Source organism: Microchirus variegatus, assembly GCF_963457635.1.
Source record: "Microchirus variegatus genome assembly, chromosome: 14".
Classification (NCBI taxonomy): domain Eukaryota; kingdom Metazoa; phylum Chordata; class Actinopteri; order Pleuronectiformes; family Soleidae; genus Microchirus; species Microchirus variegatus.
The window spans coordinates 315398-337213 of record NC_139815.1 but is presented as its reverse complement, the minus strand read 5'-3'; the positions used below and the strand labels follow the sequence as shown (position 1 = coordinate 337213).

Genomic DNA, 21816 nt, shown 5'->3' with positions numbered 1-21816 from the left:
TCTATCTATCTATCTATCTATCTATCTATCTATCTATCTATCTATCTATCTATCTATCTATCTATCTATCTATCTATCTATCTATCTATCTATCTCATCTAAATGGATGAGTGGATTCTATAAAGTGTGAAAACACACCATTGTTTTACTCGACACAGTCGGATTAATATTATTATTAATATTAATATTATGTCATATTTCCTCGCTGATGTCTGGGTAAATAAAACCCCAAGGAGGGAGTTTCTCTCAACAACATTCCTCACATACTCTCTCCTCTGTTGTGTCTTCACTGATTCCTCCCATCATAAAAACACAGTATATATAAACTGTACATGTATAAACTCTTAGAATTCCTCTTGTGATGGTGAAATAGTGTGGCGAGACGAATTAATTCATCAAAACAAGTGGCAGTATTTCATCAAGAAACTTAAATTATTGCCTTACAAGCAACACTTAATAAATCACAAGCGAAAGTGTTTACAATGTAAACAAGGGAGTGACGATCTCACTGTATCTGTGTCTTTGTGTCATCTGTCTATCATTTATAAATCTAATGATTCAGACCAGGCCCTCTGGTACCAGAGAATGTGTCACACTCAAAGTCATTAAAATCCTCTTTCCTCCTCCTTCTGAAGCTCAGTTTGAACTTGATCAGAACAGGTGTACCTAATAAAGTGGCACAGTAAAGACAGCAGGTGTGTGAATCAATATAAAACAAGCTGAAACAACACCAGAGCTTTGTATTCTGGCCAATTTATTTGCAGAGAAGACATGAACAGTAAACGCTGTCAATGCCCACTGTTAATAACAGTGACTCTAGTGCTGTGACACATACACACACACACACACACACACACACACACACACACACACACACACACACACACACACACACACACACACCTTTATGTGGATGTTGAAACATGGCAGAATTCTGTGACCGAGCTGAAAGAACTGATATGTTTTAAACAAAGCTGTGAGACTCTGTGGTGACAACAATGAACAAAGACATGAGTCATCCTCCATCACACAGTGTCCTTTACACCAGTAAAGAGTCATAGCTCACCCTCACACACACACACACACACACACACACACACACACACACACACACACACACACACACCAGTAAACACGTCAACAAATGTGGTTATTACGGTAATTTCACTCACGCTGTTGCATGAAGCCAGCGAATCAGCGTCTTTGTCACCAGAGAGGAGAGAGTTCCAATTTTTTTGGACACTGAGACAAAAACTCCAAAAAATGTTACTTTAAATATGTTTTATACTGTTGCAAAATCTGGCATTTGTGTACAACTGCAGTGTTTTGTTTGGAATTGAAATACAACTTTATTTTCCTTCATTTTAAATTGTGAATACACGACTTTAACAGGCTGTAAAGTGTTAATAACTGCCATGTATTGAAAGTTACTCTGAAAAAACTATGATTAATGTACTTTATTGTGTTACATTTTTAACAAGCACAGGCTCTAGGTGGTGAAAGGGGGCCCCAAATCAAACTCTGCTTCGGGCCCCATAAAGGCTTGTTCCAGCACTGTACTGGTAGTAATACAGTAGCTGTGTGTGTGTGTGTGTGTGTGTGTGTGTGTGTGTGTGGCTACTTGATAACACTTAAGTGTTGACTCAGCAGTGATAAGAAAGGACTGAATGACAGAAATCAAAGACACTTCATGGTCTTATGTACACACACAGTCACACTGGAGTGTTTGAGACAAACATGATCATTTACACACAAACAGGTAACATTTACATATAAACGACCACATGCTTTAGTAACTTTACTAACATGGTTTTCCACCAGGAAAAGCTGCAACGGTTCAAAAAGCTGCATTATATGATAAGTACAAAAATGTCATCGCGGTTTAGTGTCAGTTCCCTTAAGAGTCACGTTGTGCAAATACCAACACATTTAATCCAAGAAAATGACGTCATGGGCCAAGAATTAAGTAGCAGATGCAGGAATAAAGATGAATTAGCAGAATTAATCCATTAGTTGATCATTTTGTCCACGTAGCTCTCTGTATTTGGCATAAATCACACATAATTATCATGACAGTTTGTCACTTTGTGACTCCTACACATGTTTTTGGCTTCTTTAGAGCTTTGTTTACGCTCTAATGTTGCTTTAAACTATACTAATAGGATTGTGGGAGCTTCGTAGATATACTTTTGTATATATACTGAAATTATAATGATCTTGACTTCTTTGAGGTGATTTGTCACAAACAACACATTCATAAAGTGATCACTGATGTCTGCGTTGTTTGTGACAAGTCCAATAGCAGAATACCATTTTATATTTTAACTGTTAGTATATTTTGGTGTTGTTTTTCTATCCACTTTATGGATTTAAGGCCTTTTTTTACTCTCCAAAATGTATCTTCACACTGAACTACTTTCCTTTCCTTGGGTTAATCCGTCTGTTGACTGTTGAACGATGCTAAGACACGTAGAGCTTTGTGGGGACTGAACAGTCAGACAATAACCTGTCACGCATCAACACCAGCAACACATTTAAGATGAAATTGTTGATATAAATGGTTTAGTTTTTCTCTTTTCTATTATTTTACAAGTGCAAGGAAACACTTGCGCGAACACACCCGCTAGAGTTCCAAAACTTGCATACTGTACCTTTAAAAGGCTAATTCAGGTTCCTTTGTTGTGTGGTTTTATGATGCACTGACACATGAGCACAACTGACCACTATTTCTGCGTGAAAAAAATGTCTTCAATTCAATCTGTGACTGCTTAGGTCTAAGATATCTTAGATAATTCCTTATCTGATTGAAAACTGAAGTTTGCAAATCTGTCAATCTGTGTTTTAAACTGGCTTCGTTTGGTCAGGGTTAGGCTTTGATGTTGTGCAGTCAATACGTCATAAAACCAGATCTTTCCCTTTAATGAAGTGTCATTGGTTACTGTGCTGTCACAGGGTGTCCTTTTGAACATAAAGATCATATCTGGTTACCACTTCAGAAAAACTTAACATGTTAATGATCTGCTTAAAGTTCTCTGAATGACTTTTCTTCAGTGTGTGAATTTGCTGAATGACACAGAGGCGCGATGATGATGATGATGATGATGATGATGCGCCGTCACAAAACTATACAATAACCGTGTTGTGATTTACCTTCTGCTCAACGACCGACGCTTTCTGAATGTGTTCATTGTGCTAAAGGCGTGAAGTCAGTGCCTCCACTTCAGAGCGTCTTACAGAGTCATTCATACGTCACCAACGAGTTCAATGTTAGTCCAGCGGAGACAGAAAGTGAGCAGCGATGACTTCATGGCCCCAGAGACTCAGAGTTGTGTTATCTATCTGTTGTCCGTTCCGTCCATTTATCGGGGACTGACTCAGCGTTTCCACGCTCAGAGTCGATTCCATCATCTTTCGTCAGCTAGCTTGCGTTGCTGTGCGTCGTGGCTGTAACGCTGTAACAGTCTCTGTGCAGCTTTCAGTCCATCAGACAATGAGGGAATCTCTGCTGAGGAGAGTGTTCTGTTGAGGATAAAGAAGGGTAAACAAGTTAAAACACAAATGTTTACGCACACTGGCCTTCATTTATCACACTTAGGTATTTTCCTATATACATGTTGTCACATGTTGCCTTTTTGAAAACCTAAACTGATCTGGTCACATATGCGACAAAACTGGGACATTTGACTTCTTCTTTCTGCTAATTACGTTACCAATTTGGTTGAAGTGCACCCTCTGCTGGTATAAATTGTAACTGCACAGTACATGAGGTCCAGAGAAATGACATTATTCAGACATTATATGATGTTGGTTAATTAATTAATACATTATATTTCATTGGTTTAATCACCGATATCCTACTGAGGATATTTGTGCATAGAAAATGTGGAAACACAGAAAATTTCAAACTAAAACTATGGCATATAGTTATTGTTATTGTTGACATAATTGTAAATGCAAAGACTATCCAGCAGAGGGCAGTAGTGCATACATTATGGTCGTCAACTGCTGTAAAACACCAATTTTGATGGAAACCATGTTATGGACATTAGCCGTTAGGGATTATTATTATATGTTGAACCTGGGACAAACTGCAACTTTCAACTTTTTAAATAATTTAAATAATTATATATATATATATATATATATATACACATATATATGTTGATGTTGACTACATTTTGACCCAGGTCCATCAGGGAGTAGACACCCAGTTATGATTGTTATGGAGAGGAGTTGGATATTGAACGTATTCTCTACCTAGTCCTCATTCTGTGTAGACTCTGAACCTGACCTGTCAAAAGTACAACAACAGCACTTACTAAATGCCTACACTGGTTAAAGTCTATGATGTCATACACATTTTTTTATTTTTTTTGATCAGGTTTGAAATAATACAACAAAACGTCCAGCTAAAGCTCCCTCCATAATCCTGATCACATGATAACACTCACAGTGCAGGCGAGGGTTCAAGAAAACTGTGCAGCCTATACAAAAAAGGGTCAGTAACAACCACAACATAGACCACGCCCTCTCATACACCATCTTAAATAGCAACAAATGTCATTCAAGAACACGGAATATAGATTTAGAACATGTGGCAGCAGAATTAGCATCAGCTAAAAGCAGAAGTTTGGACTTTGGATAACGTCTTAGACAGATATACTTATAGTATGGTTTGCTGGAAATACATTTAGTCCCTGGCTAACCCTAAGCCTAAGCCTTTTTCTTACAAACGCTGTGTTTAATTTACTTGGGTTATTAGCATTACCACCAAATAGGCTTGAATGTAACTTACCACTTTGACAGATTTGTCTCTGGGTCCCTCTCTGCCATTGGTTTGGGGAAAAGCATGAGGTTGAGAGAGGCAGAGGTTTGCGGGGAGAGGCCGTGGAGTGGACCGCTCAGGTCTGCTTCTCGCTGTGTCTGGGTATGAAGGCAGTGAATCCACCTCAGGCCTGTTGCTGGGTGAGCGGCTGCAGTGCCGACTCGATTCCCCACTGCTCTTTTTGGAGCTGCTCTTTGAGGGCGTGTCTGAATCTTCCTCACCGCGGGAGCCACTCCTCCCCTGGCCAACGCCACGCAACTTAGACTTGCGATCCAGAAGGCTGTTCAGGAACGTGCCATCATAGTCTTTCTCTTGAGAGGAAGTCGATGGCAGATGGACTCTGGGAGGAGGTGGAGCAGGATGGTCACTGTCCCTTATGCCCTTCCTCTTTAGCGGTGAAGAAAGTGGACTTATGTTATGTTCACTTTTCCTGCTCTGTCTGGGACGATCTTCATGGTCCCCGTTGTCATCAAGCCCATTTTCATCATTGTAGTAATGCTGAGATGGACCATTGCGGTAGGAAGGATATCGACTGTGATCAAGAAACTCCATCTCATAGTCTCCATGGTAGTCGTCCTCCTTGCCCGCCCCTCTGCCTCCTCTCTGCTTGTAACAGGATGCAAACTCCTCAAGCTCTTCCAGAGAGCCGGTGCGCCCTGCAGTACGGTATGTTTTTCTTTGCAGATGTTCTGAACGAGGGTTCCACCTGTAAGAGAGCGTGAGGACAAGAGAGAACAGGGTGTAAAGACCTGGGTCATACGTTCTGCATCCACATAATAAATCATTACATTATTTTACAGTGGTGAGGATTTTTCTCCAGGAGTTTGACCCATTTGCAGGTTCTTGTATTCTTTCTCAAGCAAAGAGTCCATGGTCACCATCCTCTTCATTGCCACCACAACCCGATCTCATCCTGAGAGCGTCAGCCGAGGAACGTGACAAAGCGTCAGTATTAGATGCTCTTGGAATGACAACGGGCTGGTCACCAGCTGGACTGCAAAGAGCTGTGCTACATACAGCAGGGTTCTTCAATCCTGGTCCTGGAGACCCACTGCCCTGCATGTTTTAGAAGTTTCCAACACACTTTTGAACGCTTCTAAAACATGCAGGTTCAGTGGGTCCCCAGGACCATGATTGAAGAACCCTGACCTACAGCACCCTAGCAGACTCCTACGGACATGCAGCTGCAGAAAGAACGACCCAACCTATAGGAATGTTTGCGTCCAGACATGTCTGTACCTGTTATGGTTGTCCTCGTTGCTGTGGTTCTGTTTCTGTTGATTGCGACCAGGCCTGCAAGAGTTTGACGAGGACGGAGGATCGTTGCTGTACCGTCGCAGAGGAGGAGCAGGAGGTTCTTCCTGGCACCGTCGGGGATCTGGGCTGTGTTCATCGCGATGCCGCTGGGGCGACGGGACCTTGTTATGATAATGTTGTGGCTCTGGGCTGCGGTTCTCACGGTATCGCTGCAGCTCAGGCTGAGGGTTATGGTCGGGGATGGTGGGCAGAGCTTTCTTCTGGATGTTTCGGTATGTTTGACGCAAGCCAGGTTCCCCATCATGGAGGGAGCTCAGCTCTGACAGACTGCAAGCTGAACAGGTGAGGGCATTCATCAATGAATGAATGAAACATTTTCAACTAAAATGGCGGACACTTCAAATGAAGAAAGACAGAGTAAAGATCTGCAACAGCTTTGGAATAAGAACCGTTAAAACTATTCCTTGAAGTAAGTAACAAACCATGCACACCAGCTACTGCATCACACCTCAACTACAAGACAATCAAAATGCAAAAAGCTGGAGTAGAGAGAGGCATGCTAAGACAAGCTCAAGAGAAGAAACAGCCAAAGAGCAGAATGGAGCTTTAATGGAGCATGCAGTCTCTTTTCTATTCAAGAGGATGAAGCCAGGACGGGGTTGTACGACGCTTACACTGGTGGCCAGACGACCTCGCAGGGTTGAAGTGAGCCAGTTGTTTCTCTACGTACTGTAGCACCCTGAGAGAGTTCTGATCCTGAGATGACGGCACACGGTAGGGAACACCTACGGCACGCATCGGGACTGGAGATACACACTTGACCCATCAGCATAAAGAAACATCTGTCTTTGTGTACATGTATTCAGTGCTGTTTGAGGACCAGACTACTCTTTTCGTATACTGTATGGTCTGGTTTATTTTTGATTTAGTCTTTTGCCTGTTCAGACCTGGCATTAACTCACTCTGGAAGTACACAGTGCAACTATGCAACTACCTAGCATTGACATTGATCCAGAGAGATCCAATCAAAAAGGGAGAGTGCTTAGTATGAGTGTTCATGAGCATCGCATGTCTATCTCCATTTGACCACTTGCGGTCCTATCTGACTTTCTTTGTGCTATGTTCAAATAAAGACAGACATCTATTATATCTACTATTTGAGAGAGTATCCAGTTAATCAAATCTGCATGGTTTTGGACTGAGGAGAACATGCAAACTCCTCACAGAAAGGCCCTCATCACCTCCAGTTCTCCTCACCAGTTATTTAAATATACAAACATGTGTTTTATATACTGTATACTAAGAATGTGGCAACATGCTGCTGCAACAAATCACCTCCAAATGTAGATTATACAGGGGTGTGATTGGCAAAGGACAAAAAAAAGGAAAATACACTGCACCTACCATGACGCGGCGGCATTGTATTGTTTCAATATTAAATTAAATTAAAATAAAGTGCAGTAGCCTACATGGAAGAGAGTTAAACCATGTTGTTTTTAGTGTGCTAATGAATGAGGCTCATTTTCAGGCCGAAAAAAAAACGGAAAAATCACACCCCTGATTATAATATCAGAGAGAATGCATTGTCCGCTTAAATCATAATCATGTCACTCAGGACAGATGTCATTGCCAGGTCTGAATGGGGTCTTTCAGTAGTAGAAGAAAAACAAAGATTACACTCTTACCTGCAGTTAGTATGGTGACATCTGAGGGCGGGGCGGAGGACATCTTGTCCACTAGGGAGGGGGGAGCGATGGGCACCATAGTTGGGACACCAGAGATAAAGTATGGAGGGTAGGCAGGCGTCTGAGGGGTGATGGTGCCTGTCTTAATACCCTTACCTGCCTCATACACTGAAAGAGCGACAAAAAGCGACAAAATCTCCATTCAGACCTTTCAGAAAAACATACCATACCGTGCATGTGTGTTTGTTAAATACTCACAGTGTCTGGGGCAGCAGCATGTGTCGGGGCAGCACCAGCAACTGACGTAGCAGCAGCAGGAGTGAGGACAGCACTGACACCAACAAACCCCCAACAACAGCAGGAATAGCGCACTGCCCAGCACCACTGCAGTCACAAACACCCACTCTGGAAAGTACACACAACACAGAATCACACACATAAATGCCAACACAAAAAGTAACAGACTTAATAACTGCAGTCATATTTTTAAAAATGAACAAAAAACACATTTAGAACAGTCACACCCAACCCTAACCCTATATCAACCACAGTGCAACTATGCTCTGCTCGACAACTATACTAGTAGTTAGTAGTAGTGTCTGATGTAGCCTCCAGTTGAGGAACAAGCTATGTCTGACAACTCTACAACAGCAGGTTGTTTTTTTTATTCTTTATATGTAAATGTCACTGGTTTCAAGAGATTTGAGGGAATAAATCAGGTTTTATTACGTTATTTTTTTATCTTTGTTTTGACATATTTAGCAGCTAATGCTGCAAATGACCAATAATCTACTTTTACTTCTACTCGAGTAATATTTCATGAAAGTATTGGTCCTTTTACTTGAGTACAATATTTTAGTACTTTTTCCACCTCTAACCCATTTAGAAATAAATGTTTTGGCTGATATTAATATGAAAAATGTGGAGGCTCTTTGTAAGTATGTAACAAATCAGAACTAATTAAAAAATCACCAGGAAAATCAGAACAAATATAACAGTATTAAAAAGTTGGAAGTATGTGATACAGCAACTACATCAGATAAACATCATGTATCTGTCTACAGGGGCAGGGCAAAGGAAAGGGAAGGAGAAGGCAGATAAGGAAATCTTTAACAATGTAAAACCAAGGAAAGAATTGCACACGCACACACACACACACACACACACACACACACACACACACACACTCAAACACACACAGAGGAAATCTGTTCTGTGTTTTAAACAGTCCAGGAAATGGACAGTTTATCCTGCTCTGTAAGATACTAAAGATGTGTCTGTTATAATGGATGGGATTGTAATCTCATCCCAGGTTCACACAGCTAACCTTTTTAGGACATTGCATTGACCTACATTCATTTGAACAACCTAAACAAAGCCGTATCACTAACTGCAAACCATAACTATTTAATAACCCCAACCTTAACCTATATTCATTCCCCAGTTCTGACCATCAGGTTTCTCAATGGTCAGTGCTTATGCCAGAAAAGGTCCAAATACAACCCCTCCCCCCCCCACACGCACACACACACACATTTCTGAGCCCTGTGGGAGGTTATGTGCACGACAATAGCATGTGCTAATGTAACACAAACAATTAGAGATAAGCTAACACTAACCACTCTGGCTGAGTGACTCATACTCAGTCCATCCTTTCATTCATCATTTCCAACAAATGTGATAAGAAAAAAAAAAAAAAAAAAAGGATTTTCAGGAATTTTAAGCAGCATGATCAACCCTCCCTCCCTCTTAACCACTGCATCTTTGGCCAAAATGATGTTGACGTCAATGTGACCGCAACCAAAAATAACTGTAATGACCGTAATAGCTGTTTTCCAGCATAGCTTGATTTAGTGGGAGAAACCGCCATCTCCTAATCTGATGACTGATCAGACTACAGGGTTAAAAACAGCTCTGGACTCACAGCAGGTTTTATTAATGTGAGAGGAGAATAGGTTAGTCAGTGTTAGAGCTATAAGTGAGGAAACCATTAAACGTGGTGGAAAGACAGTTAATGTTTGGTTTGTTCCAAAAAGAAAAAAAAATCCTTAGTTCTACATTCAATGTCCCTGATATCATCTGTCCAGTGAGATCTGATCACCAGTGGACACCTGGCACCTGGATTCATATAGATGTCATACAGATTTGGCAGAGCAAAAAAATATGTTTTTAATGACTGATGTGTCAGATATCAATGTGTCTGTAGTGACAACTATTGGACAAACAAAATGGTGTGTCAGATAATCTATAGTCTGGAATGTCATCAAGCCTCCTCAGATCTGAAGAAGCATAAGGTGTTAACAGCAGGTCTTAATGAGGCCTTATGAAACAAGCTGGACCACCACCATCTTTCTATAAATGGTTTAGAGACGTTATTACGGTTAATATGCATATGAGGAACCAGGTGAGGAGGAGGGAACACGTTATTATGCCCCTACCTGGCATAATCTTCAAATCAAACTCTGGAAGCAGATCTTCAGGCACACCTGTGACACCTGGAGAGAGACAGCACAGAGGAGAGGAGAGAAAGAAGGAGGAGAGGACATTTGATTGGTCGCAGTGTGACCACCAGTGTCTGAGAAAGTGACTGCATGCACAAGGAGACAAGGAAGAGAAAAACAACAACAGAGAGAATGAAAAAAAACGCAGATAACTAGAAAGACTTGCAGACCAACAGCAGCAGCATGCACCGGAGGACGTTCTGCTCTTCAGAGCGACTGATAAGCAGATTGATTGTGTGATTTCTGATGTGAAATGCTGCAAAGTAATCAGTCTGATAAAAAAAAGACAGACTGCAGCATGAATCACTCTCATGAAAATAGCACGACAAACAGGCAGAAGCTGTGAGTAATGTTAATGCAGAGCTGCAAAACCCTTAAAAAGTGCAGACGTGATTATTTCATGAGACTCAACAACAAATATCACTCTCCAAATCACTGCCATGTATGATTGAATGTATGGATATGTGAAGATCATCAGGCACCACTTCAAAGACTTCTGGCTCATGTTGTTGTGTCTTAATCTCTATTCAGTTTTTATTTTCACTGTAAAAAATGTCTCCACACAAGGTCAGCAGATGAATGACGGGATGATTGTGATGATGGCTGAGCGCCATGTGCATGACTGCGTTTTATTTTAGGTGCGTTTCTACGTGTGGCCTCGTGAGCTGAGGTTTTGTGAAAAGAGAGAAAAAAAAGAAGATATACTGGTGTTTTATTTTTGATGGGTGATGAATGTGAAGAAGAACAGTGAAACAGAGAGACCGGGCTGGACCGACTTGGCCCAACTGCACATACCTCACTTTAGTATGTTTCTCTGGAAGGCTAAAAATATGAAAACAAAAGAAAGCTATTACAGCGCGTCCTCGCATGTATTCAACATTTATGAATGTCTGTTGATTCTCTCCTTGCTGCTTAAACCACCAAATGCAGCCCACTTGTGATGGTCCCACTCCCTCATCAATATGCCTGCAGGCCAGTGAGGAAATGTACTTTTGAGCAGATGTTTTTCTCAGGACTCTGCATTGATTCCTTTCATTTGGACAGCCTTAACCAAATTATAATACATATTATTATAATTATTAGCACTTCATTTTAACCAGTTCCTCAGAAATGAGGTTCTGCCTCATTAGGACCAGGTTTGGGTCTCCAAGAGGTCTATTCCAGGAACCTTGAGAGATGAGATAACACACACACACACACACACACACACACACACACACACACACACACACACACACACACACACACACACACACACACACACACACACACACACACACACACACACACACACACACACACGTTCTCAGAGTTGCCTCCAACAGAGCTAATGTGACAAAAATCGATAAAGGAAATTCTTATTTTATATATAAGTATAAAAGAAAAAAGTTGTTGAACATAGATGTAAAATTCTCAGTGTAAAATGACAGACTATATGCATAATTGTAAGATAATGGATGGTTTACACTCTTATGTCCACTTACTTTTACATTACTATTAAAAAATATGTGTGGATACAAGGATCACACAGTAGCCATTTGTCAATCCATCTATTCGTCATGATTTCATTGATTACTCTTGTCCTTTCTTGTGAATTCAGTCATACATTAATAGCGGTGTCAGTAAATCAGCAATAAAACAAAAAGATATATTATTTTACCAGTTGATTTCATAATGCGTTAATATAATGAAGAACAAATTCCACTAAACCTAATTTAATGCCTTTTTTGGCCCCAAATTGTCCCTTAAACAGCTGTGTGTGTGTGTGTGTGTGTGTGTGCATTTTAGCTTATGAATTGTGTTGTGTTCCTTTCCTGTGTATAGGGTAACAGGCAAATGTTAAGTTCATGCTCTTATATTTCAACCTTGCACTTTAATAAGCAGCTATTATCATAAATTAAGTGATATAATTGACTCTTGACTCTAACCATACACACATTACAGCAGAAACAAGCATCAAGAAATGCTATTTTCTGATTGGCTGTATGATGAACTATGCAGGGCAATCTTCATTGACGACTCATTTATGTGTGGTATGTAATATCACTTCTCAGCGTGAGAAATGTCATGTGTGGTTGTGAAATACGATGCAATACTACACATGAAAACACTTGTGAGTATTGTACTGTACATTTGCCTCTCAGGTTTGACAACCACCTTCTAGCCTCCATAATAATAATAATAATAATAATAATAATATTTCCCTTTGTCTGATCAGATTTGTTCCAAAACACAATGTAAAATACACATTTTAAATACAATCTTATTTCCGAAATTTCTATAAAAAAAATAAAAAAAATGTGTTTTTATCAGCCTGAGAGTTCTCACATCAGTCTCAGTCACATGGTGTCATCCTCTGTCCATCCCTTGTATCCCTATGTTGTGCTGTCCCTCCCCCACATCACTAAATCTCCCTCTCTTCTTCTCTGGTGAAGCCATTTGCTGAGCAGACAAAGGGGCCCCGCAATCCTTTCGCCGCGGCCCCTGCTGTTGTCAAGGAAACACGACAAGTGCCTCACACAAGCTATATTAGCTAAAACTAAATAGGTGGATTTTGTGTCACTCATACCATAATAAACGCAACTAATGCAGGGGAGATTGAGGCTTCATTGCCGCTAGCATTATCTGCAACATACAATCACACTGAAGCCACATGTGACCTTCAACACACTCAAGTCTGTGCTTACTGTAAAAGCTTACTGTTCAGGAGCTGTGTGCATATTTGTGTGTGTGTGTGTGTGTGTGTGCACAGACATAAGTCTTTGAGGGCCGGCCAAACAAAAGTTCAGCCTCAGAAAGAATTAGTGCTCACCAAGAGCCACACAGTCTCTGAGCCGTCGTCATGGTGATATTTGTGGTCACTGGACACAGAAAAGTACACTATCACTGTAACGCAAACACTTTACACACACATATATAAATGTATGTTGTAGTAATTTATACACTACCGTTCAAAAGTCTGGGGTCACCTATACCTTTTTTTTGTGTTTTCCATTAAAAGTCACACTTTTATTCATCAAAAGAGAAAATATAGTCAAGACATTGACAAGATTAGAAATAATGATTTTTATTGAAAATAATCATTTTGCCCTTTGGTCAAAGAACCAGCAAAACTGTTTTCAGCTGTGCTAACATCATTGCACAAATCCAATAGGCTTCTAACGCCATTAGGAAACTGGAAATGAGCCTCTATACACCTATGTACATATATACCAGACATTTGCAGCTAGAATAGTTGTTTACCACATTAACAATGTATAGAATGTATTTCTGATTCATTTAATATTATATTCATTGAAAAAAAAGTGTCTTTCCTTCAAAAATAAGGACATTTCTAAGTGACCCTAAACTTTTGAACAGTAGTGTACAGTATGTAGCAGTAATGATTCACCTCACTCTTTTCTATATACAAACACCCACAGTACGAGTGCTCTCGTCACAGACCAGACCAGCACTGCTCAGTATAAATCAGCTCATTAATGAGCATGCATTGTTCTATTGGTGATGAATAGTTCAGTTCATGAAGGCCTTGTTACGCAAGTGAAGGATGCGTTCACACACCAGCCTCGTTCAGTCCAGATAAATCAAACCCTGGAGTGTTTATGTCCCTGATGTGTGAACCACAGACTGTATATAAAAATGGACATTGGACATGAAGAAGAGGACGTTTACAGCGGGATAATGGTGGAGAAAGATATCGTAAGGTATCGTGGACCGTGTATCGTACCTTGAGTATAAGACACTGTGGGAAAGTAGTAGCAACTTACCAAGAACCAGCAGCTCCACAGAGGCTTCATTCTGACCCTCGAGATCATCCGATATCACCACTTTGCAGACGTAAACTCCACTGTCTCCCCACTGCACCTCTCCTATCCGCAGGTCTGCTTCTGCATCAGAGAAAAAGACAGCAATTTAAAATGAGAAACACACTTTTTTTTTTCCACACATCACTCTTTACAGCTGATGATAAGTAATGTGTGAACCGTGAAGAAGCTAAGAAAGACACATATTCCTTCTGTGAACCTTAGAACTTATATATACTGAAAAAAGTGGACGTCGACTTCTGGTTTGCCGCATGAGGCCAATCCAATCTGAGGGGCTGCAAAATGAGCTCCATTTTAATAGACGTCTAATGGAAAATTAGCATCTACTTCCCACTTGAGAACATACAGTAAAAAATGGACAGTGTGCTGTTCACCATGATAAATGAAAGTAGCCTAATTGAAAAAATGAAAGCAGCACCAGTCTAAGACTGTCTGAACGAGTCTGAGCATGAGGTATAATAGTGCGGTATCTTGTCGTCCTCTGCAATTATCACGAGAACCCTGGTGGACACCAGTGTGATTGACAGCGGGCATCTTCCGATAGCTGCCTGGTTGTTTGTAAGTGTCTATTTGCAACATCTAAACATGGCAATTATACAGTGGCCCTGAGGTGCAAAACACAAACGCAAATCACAAAACACAAACGCAAATCACAAAACACAAACGCAAATCACAAAACACAACACAAATCAAAAACACAAATGCAAATCAAAAAACGCAAATCAAAAACACAAAAACATTAACTCAAAACGGAAACACAAATCACACAACACAAACACAAAAGCAGAAAACACGAAAACATTAACTCACACTCACGTTTGTGTTTTTTGATTTGTGTTGTGTTTTGTGATTTGTGTTGTGTTTTGTGATTTGCGTTTGTGTTTTGCACCTCAGGGCCACCATACAATTACGATATATATTGATCAATTCTGAAAAAAAACTGAACAAGGACTTGGACACAATTGCACTACTCAGGAGATGAAGTGAAACATTAACTCATAATTAACAAACAAAATCACCCTTTCCAGGGAAAAACTACTCGCAAAAACAAAGGGCTCGACAAAGTAGCGCTCAAAAGTGCAAAAACCATGAAGAGACAGTGGCACATGTGTTACGCTGGTTCTCTAGCTCACAAGACAAGATGAACTGGCAATAGACAAAGGGAGACACAGACCATAATATACAGACGGTTAATGGGGAACAGGTGGAAACAACCAGGGCCGGGCAGACAATCAAGACTGGCTGAAAAAACACAAGTTACCTGAAACCAGAGGAGAGTGAAATTTCAAAATAAAACAGCAAACCACAAGACAACAACTAAACACAAGCAGCTTTCTTGGTCATGACACACAGTGTATTTGTGATCACTGAGGACGATGCTTTAGAAAGTCACACTCTGTTAGTGCTTTATCCTTCATGGAAGATTTTAAATAATAAAAACTATTCAGATGTGATTTGGTTCACGAGCTGAACACACAAGACAATCAATACCAGGCTGCTGCCTCCATTGTGAAACGGGACAGATGTATAAATACGGCAGACAGGAAGTGGGTTGTATAATTCACTTCCCTTTTCCTGTGAGACAAGGAAGTGGGAGGAGAGACACACCACAGAGACCACTCTCCCCTTCCACAGTGATGATACCTCTACTCATGAACAGATTGTAAAACCCACTGAGGCTAACTGTGATTTGTAAGTTAGGGCAATACAAATAAAACTGATTTGATTTTTGAATTTGACGCACTTCAGAAAGATTAACATTTACACAGACATAAGCAGAGATAGACACTACTGTTCAAAAGTTTGGGGTCACTTAGAAAAATAAACTTTTTTTCAATGAATATAACATTAAATGAATCATAAATACACTCTATACATTGTTAATGTGGTAAATGACTATTCTAGCTGCAAACGTCTGGTTTTTAATGGAATATGTACATAGGTGTATAGAGGCACATTTACACTGTTCTAATGGTACATTGTGTTTGCTAATCATGTTAGAAGACTATTGGATGATGAGAAAACCATAGAAAACCCTTGTGCAATGATGTTAGCACAGCTGAAAACAGTTTTGCCGGTTCTTTGAGGAAAGGACAAAGTTATTATTTAGAATAAAAATCATTATTTCTAATCTTGTCAATGTCTTGACTATATTTTCTATCCATTGTGAAACTCTTTTGATGAATAAAAGTGTGACTTTTAATGGAAAACACAAAAAAATTGTATCGGTGACCCCAAACTTTTGAACGGTAGTGTATACATAGACACTACATTAACGTCACCGCCATATTGGTGCAGGCAAGCTTTTTGTCCGTCATGTGATAAACAGAATTAGGCCTTGTGCCCATTGCATGCTGGGACAGAATAGGATTACATGGGTATGGATGACTGAACGACTCAACAGGCAATAATGTTCAGAGTTGTTTTCTTCTCCCTTCTTTTCTATTTCCAACATCACAACACTGACGTTCTTCATAACAGGAGGTGGACAGAGGCAGGCCTTACAATGAGGGAAATGAGTGTGTCGATGGTGGGATCAGGAGAGACGTGGAGAGGAAAAAATAAAAAGTGGGACTTTGAAAGACATCAGAAGGGAGTGAGTGAGTGAGAGGTCAAGATGAATGAGAAGACAGCATGAAAACCCTTTTCTTTTGTACCAGTTCCTGGCTGATAAAGAGAAGGTCGATTCTTCAGCTCCAGTTAGAGCTCCATAAATCTGAGGTCTCCAACAAGGCCACCACTCTGTCCACTACACACACACACACATGCAGAGGTTTGTGCCACTACTCTTCTAAGGACACTGCATTGCCTTTCCTAACCCAGGGACAGCCTAACCTTATGCCTCACCATAACCACTTAAAGCCTAACCTTAAACTAACCACAATTTTAAACTGGTTCCTCAGAAATGAGGTTCTGCTTCATTAGGTCCCTTAAATGATCCTTGATCAGCACAACCTTGAGACTCTAAGGAAACTAGACCTGCAGGAAAAGAGGGATGGAATCAATGTGAAATTATGTGGTTTATCAGAAGTAAACCAATGAATTTTTTTAGATATTTCCATTTCCAAACAAATTTAGCTTGGTTACTGAAAGTGATTTAGCTCCACTGAAGCTGAACACTTCAGGTGATGGTCTGTCATGGTCATGATGGGATTTATGCAGATGTTACAGGAAAGAGCATATTAAAAGAATCGTATGAATCGATATCAGATCCTTTTAAAATGAAGATCAATGTGAATCCAAAAATGTATTTCTTTGAATCCAGCATGAGCTGTTGCTGTAGAAAACATGCAGGTTTAAAGCAGATGAACTGAACTCGCAAGGTCTAATTCAAGCAGATTAAGTCTACACACTTTCCAAATGGTGGGTTTCCATCAGCCAGTTTTTGTACTCATTTTAAATGTGCAAATCACAAAAAAGCTAAATGAAACAGAGAATATTTGAATAGACAAAAAAATCTCAGTTTCAGTTTCAAAAACCTGTGAGAGCTTTAGTTTAATAATTTTCTAATAATTGTCTATTTGCAAAGTTGGATTTTTCCACCTCTTTGGGTCTCAGTTTCTCTTGACTCGTGTATGTATGATATTAAATATATATATTAAATATTCTCTAATGTTCTACATCACAAGAAAGGAACTGTTCTGCTTCTTCTCTCAGCTTCTCTCTTTAGAGGTCACAACAGCAGATCATGTGTCTCCATCTGACCCTATACCTTGTATCCATGAACCTGCAGGAAAAGAACTGTTGATGATGTATTGAATTATAGAGGTGGATTGTTCTGAAAGCTCAGTAAAGTGCACAGATAAGCCTCACCATGTCTCAAACCTCCTCTACATGTGCAACAAATCTCTCTGTTTTGGGGGCATTTAAGGTGGAATCTGTTGGAAGTGTGGGCCAATTCCCTGATGATTGATGGCTTTCACAGAACTTTGCCAGGATTGTCAGAAAAAGAGACAAGATGAGAAGTATGGAGCAGTTCAAAAAGAAGAGAAGTTGCTTTTTGTCTTTTAAGAAGCTCAAGTTTAGACCACAACTGCAATCACGCGCCTATGGACAATCACAAAGGCTTTTTTCCATTATTAAAACAAGATTTCTGATTGTTTTACTTTCTTAAATGTGAATATGTTGGCCAGGCACCTTCAAAACAAAAGCCTTTCAGCCTTTCAGTGTCTGTGTGTCTGTCTGTCTGTGTGTCTGTGACAGGCATTTCTCACAGACCGTTAGTCAGATCGCTCTAAGACTTTACCACGCTACACCAAGCAGGCAGTGGCTCATCAGCAGCAGCTGCGCTGTCTGGAGCGGGGAGGTGGGAGTGAAAAGACATTTTCACACGGTTCACTGCAAAACATGGTGTTATACTGAAACGACGAAGTCGGTGTCCAGTCACCAATACGCGAACCCATATTTATTTTGCATTAGCATACTACTACTTTGCGGCTAATTTAGCAAACCAGTTTCCAAGGGTAAGCTAGCGGGACTACAATTAGCATTAGCGTAGGGCTAACACACAATACAAACACTATGCAACGCAAATTTTTTCATTTTCAATTTGCATTAGTGTAACTAGCTGTTGTGACTGTCCGCCACGCCAGCTAATGCTAATCGAAAATTAAAACATTTGTGTTGTGCCTAATGAGGTTGCACAGTGTTCGTATTACGTTAGCCTTGACATTCCTTATCATGCATTACCATAACTGAAATATCATCTTCTTCTATAGGAATACATTCTTCCTACGGGCACTGCACTAGTCTGAGAAACAGAGCAACAGATGCAAAACAAAAGTCTTACTGTTGATGATGGAGATGTCTCTGTTCTTGTAGTACTCTGACAGCGTGATCGAAGAACCGGAGATGGAGGCCACGGTTCGGACTGTCCGGCTGTTATCGGAGCAGTCCAAGTAGTTCCCCATCATTCCCGTCTCATACCCTCCACCAGCTCCTCCTGTTGCACCTGTCAGGCCGCCGCCTCCTCCTCCTCCCAGGCCTCCGCCCAGGTTGTCATAGTGACTGAAGGAATCCCGCGTGCGATCCCGACAGTAGGACTTATAGACCCACTGTACCACGGGGGTCTGGGTGGACACGCTGGTGTACTGACACGGCAGAACCACAGACTGGAACAGCACAGAGTACTTCCTCTCATCTCTCACAAACACGTTGACGCCCAAGCAACAGGGAGGGAGGACACCTGTGGAGGAAGAGGAGGGTAACGATGAAGGATCAGTAAAGTGTGAAAGACAAGAAGAGATGAGCTAAGTCTGGATAATTACTACATTCTTTGTGTTTACTGAACGATAAGCAGGCTCAGAGGAAGCATGAACCACTGGTCTGCTCGCTCACAACAAAGATAACACAGTTCTTCAGTGTTGCTGATCACTTTAATACAAGTAACGGTTTGGAGTCTGTGACGGTTCCACATTTAGTGTTTGTTTTTATACAACTTGTTTTCCTTCTGTGCAGCACATTAGAAATAATGATTTTTATTCAAAATAATAATTTTTGTAATCATCCAATAGCCTTCTAACGTGATTAGCAAACACAATGTACCATTAGAACACAGTTTTCCATTAAAAACCAGACGTTTACAGCTAGAATAGTCGTTTACCACATTAACAATGTATAGTGTATTGCTGGTTAATTTAATGTTATATTCATTGAAAAAAGTGATTTTCCTTCTAAAATAAGGACATTTCTAAGTGACCCCAAACTTTTGAACAGTAGTAGGAAATGTCCTCATGTCTCTCTCTCTCATTTTTGGTTTGGTTCTTGCACAATCGACGTGACCTCACCCTCACCACTCATCCACACACCCACATTCACCACTGATATTGCAAATAACAGCCTACATATATCATTCAACAGTTCAGCCTTTCTCTCTAATGTACTTTGTATTTGAACCAAAGCTGCGTTTCCCTCCGTTATTTGTCATGACCTAGAGCCAAGTCGTGGCAAGTCTAACTTGTCTGATTTGGTACTTGAGAAAATGCACAGATTTTCATCTTCTTCCACTTTATCCTCCACATAAGGGTTGTGGGGGGCACTGGTGCCAATCCCAGCTGACAGGGCGAAAGGCGGTGTACACCAGATCACTAATAATGTATTAATCTGCCAATACACCGCCCTAAATGTTACACATTGGACCTTTAAGAAACCTCTCAAAAGACCTCTCATCTGATGAGATAAGGTTACATTCACTGTGACACACTGTACTGTTTCTGAAACTCATTTTCTCCCACATAAACACCCACCGATCCACTAATCTGCTCCAAAACAAAAGAAGAAGAGGAACTCCATCACATGGACAAAGGATCGTGACATAGTCCAATGGGACCTGAACAGGAACCACTCAAAAAACTCCAAATTTTTTGCATACTTTTTAAGTCGTGTCAGTTTGGTGTTGACTGGGCGTGGTTGTGTTGATTTTGTCACCGCAGGTGTCCACGGTGACCAAAGCAGGTTACAATAATAACTGGGGATGTGTAATGAGGGGGGGGATTAAAGGAGTTCTACAGCAGACGGCAACGCAACACAGTAATTCAGAGGCTCAGTCAAATCCAAGTCTGTCACACAGCTAACAAAACACACGCTCTCCTCAACTGAGTTTCCTGTCACTCTACTCTCATTTGGTTCAATCTTACAGATATAGGAAACACATGTACTGACACCTAAGAAGACACATACTGTACATAACATGTGTCACACTCAAGGCCCGGGGGCCAGATGTGGCCCGCCACGTCATTTTATGTGGCCCGTGAGGTCTATGCTGTTTTAACGCGTGTGTTGACAATAAACTACATTTCCCACAATGCATGGCGATTGTGTTACCGTGAAGTCACGGCATCCCGCCACTAGATTGCACTAGTGTAACATTGTATATGCATCATGCGAAGAATGAAATTGAGATTGAAATATCCACAAATGATCACAAAAATATCCAGGAAGAGAAAGATTGATGCAGATGGAAGGCAGTTCCAAGAAAGATGGGAAGGTGAAGGTTTATGCTTCAAGGAGAAAAACCGGGATGTCTTTTGTGTTATGAGGTGGTGTCAGTCGTCAGAGAGTACGATCTACGTTGGCATTTTGAGACCAATCAAGGTGCCAAGTATGGCAAAGTTAGCCTCAGGCAAACTGCGATCGCAGCAGAATGTGTTCACAAAAGCCATAACCAAAAACGATGCAGCGGTGTAAGCTAGCTTTATTTTGGCTGAAGAAAACACGCATGCGTCAAAGTCTTTTTCTGAGCCCTTTGAGGGAAACCATTACGCTGATGTGGCCCTCAGTGAAAATGAGTTTGACATGCCTGCTGTACAGACTAAAATCATTTTAGAGATGCAATTAAAGGAAGTTTGAGGAGATAAACAAGTTCCTTTCTTCGCTGGAGCTCCTGAAGCTGTAGGAGTGTGGGTCACGTGACGACCAGGAGCTCCACAACTCCACAGTTTAACATCAACACATGCCGGAGAGACGACTGTGTGAAGAAAACACACCCTCACACACACCCACAGACACACACACACACCCCGAAACATCTGCGTGTTCTGCTGCTGCATGTGCTTGAACAGTAGGAGGGAGGTTTGACTGAATCAGTGACCGGGGAAAAGGTTAAAGTCAGGTGGGGGCGGCAGACTTCATTTAATCCAGACCAGACCAGACCAGACCAGGCCAGTTCAGTTCAGTTCAGTTCAGTTCAGTTCACAGAATTTTAGTTTTATTTCTCTTTGTAATAA

At 40.8% G+C, this 21816-nt stretch overlaps 1 protein-coding gene across 1 annotated transcript; it reads right to left on the bottom strand.

Moving 5' to 3' along the window:
• Nucleotides 1-3425: 3425 nt before the first annotated feature.
• On the bottom strand, nucleotides 3426-19891 carry LOC310936834 (uncharacterized protein; the record flags this gene model as incomplete). Its single annotated transcript, XM_083900990.1, has 10 exons — nucleotides 3426-3519; nucleotides 4796-5531; nucleotides 6065-6416; nucleotides 6757-6885; nucleotides 7768-7935; nucleotides 8026-8172; nucleotides 10206-10262; nucleotides 14036-14155; nucleotides 18882-19277; nucleotides 19879-19891. 10 exons carry the CDS (start codon nucleotides 19889-19891, stop codon nucleotides 3484-3486), a joined length of 2154 nt encoding a protein of 717 aa, XP_083757116.1. The 3' UTR covers nucleotides 3426-3483.
• Nucleotides 19892-21816: the final 1925 nt, after the last annotated feature.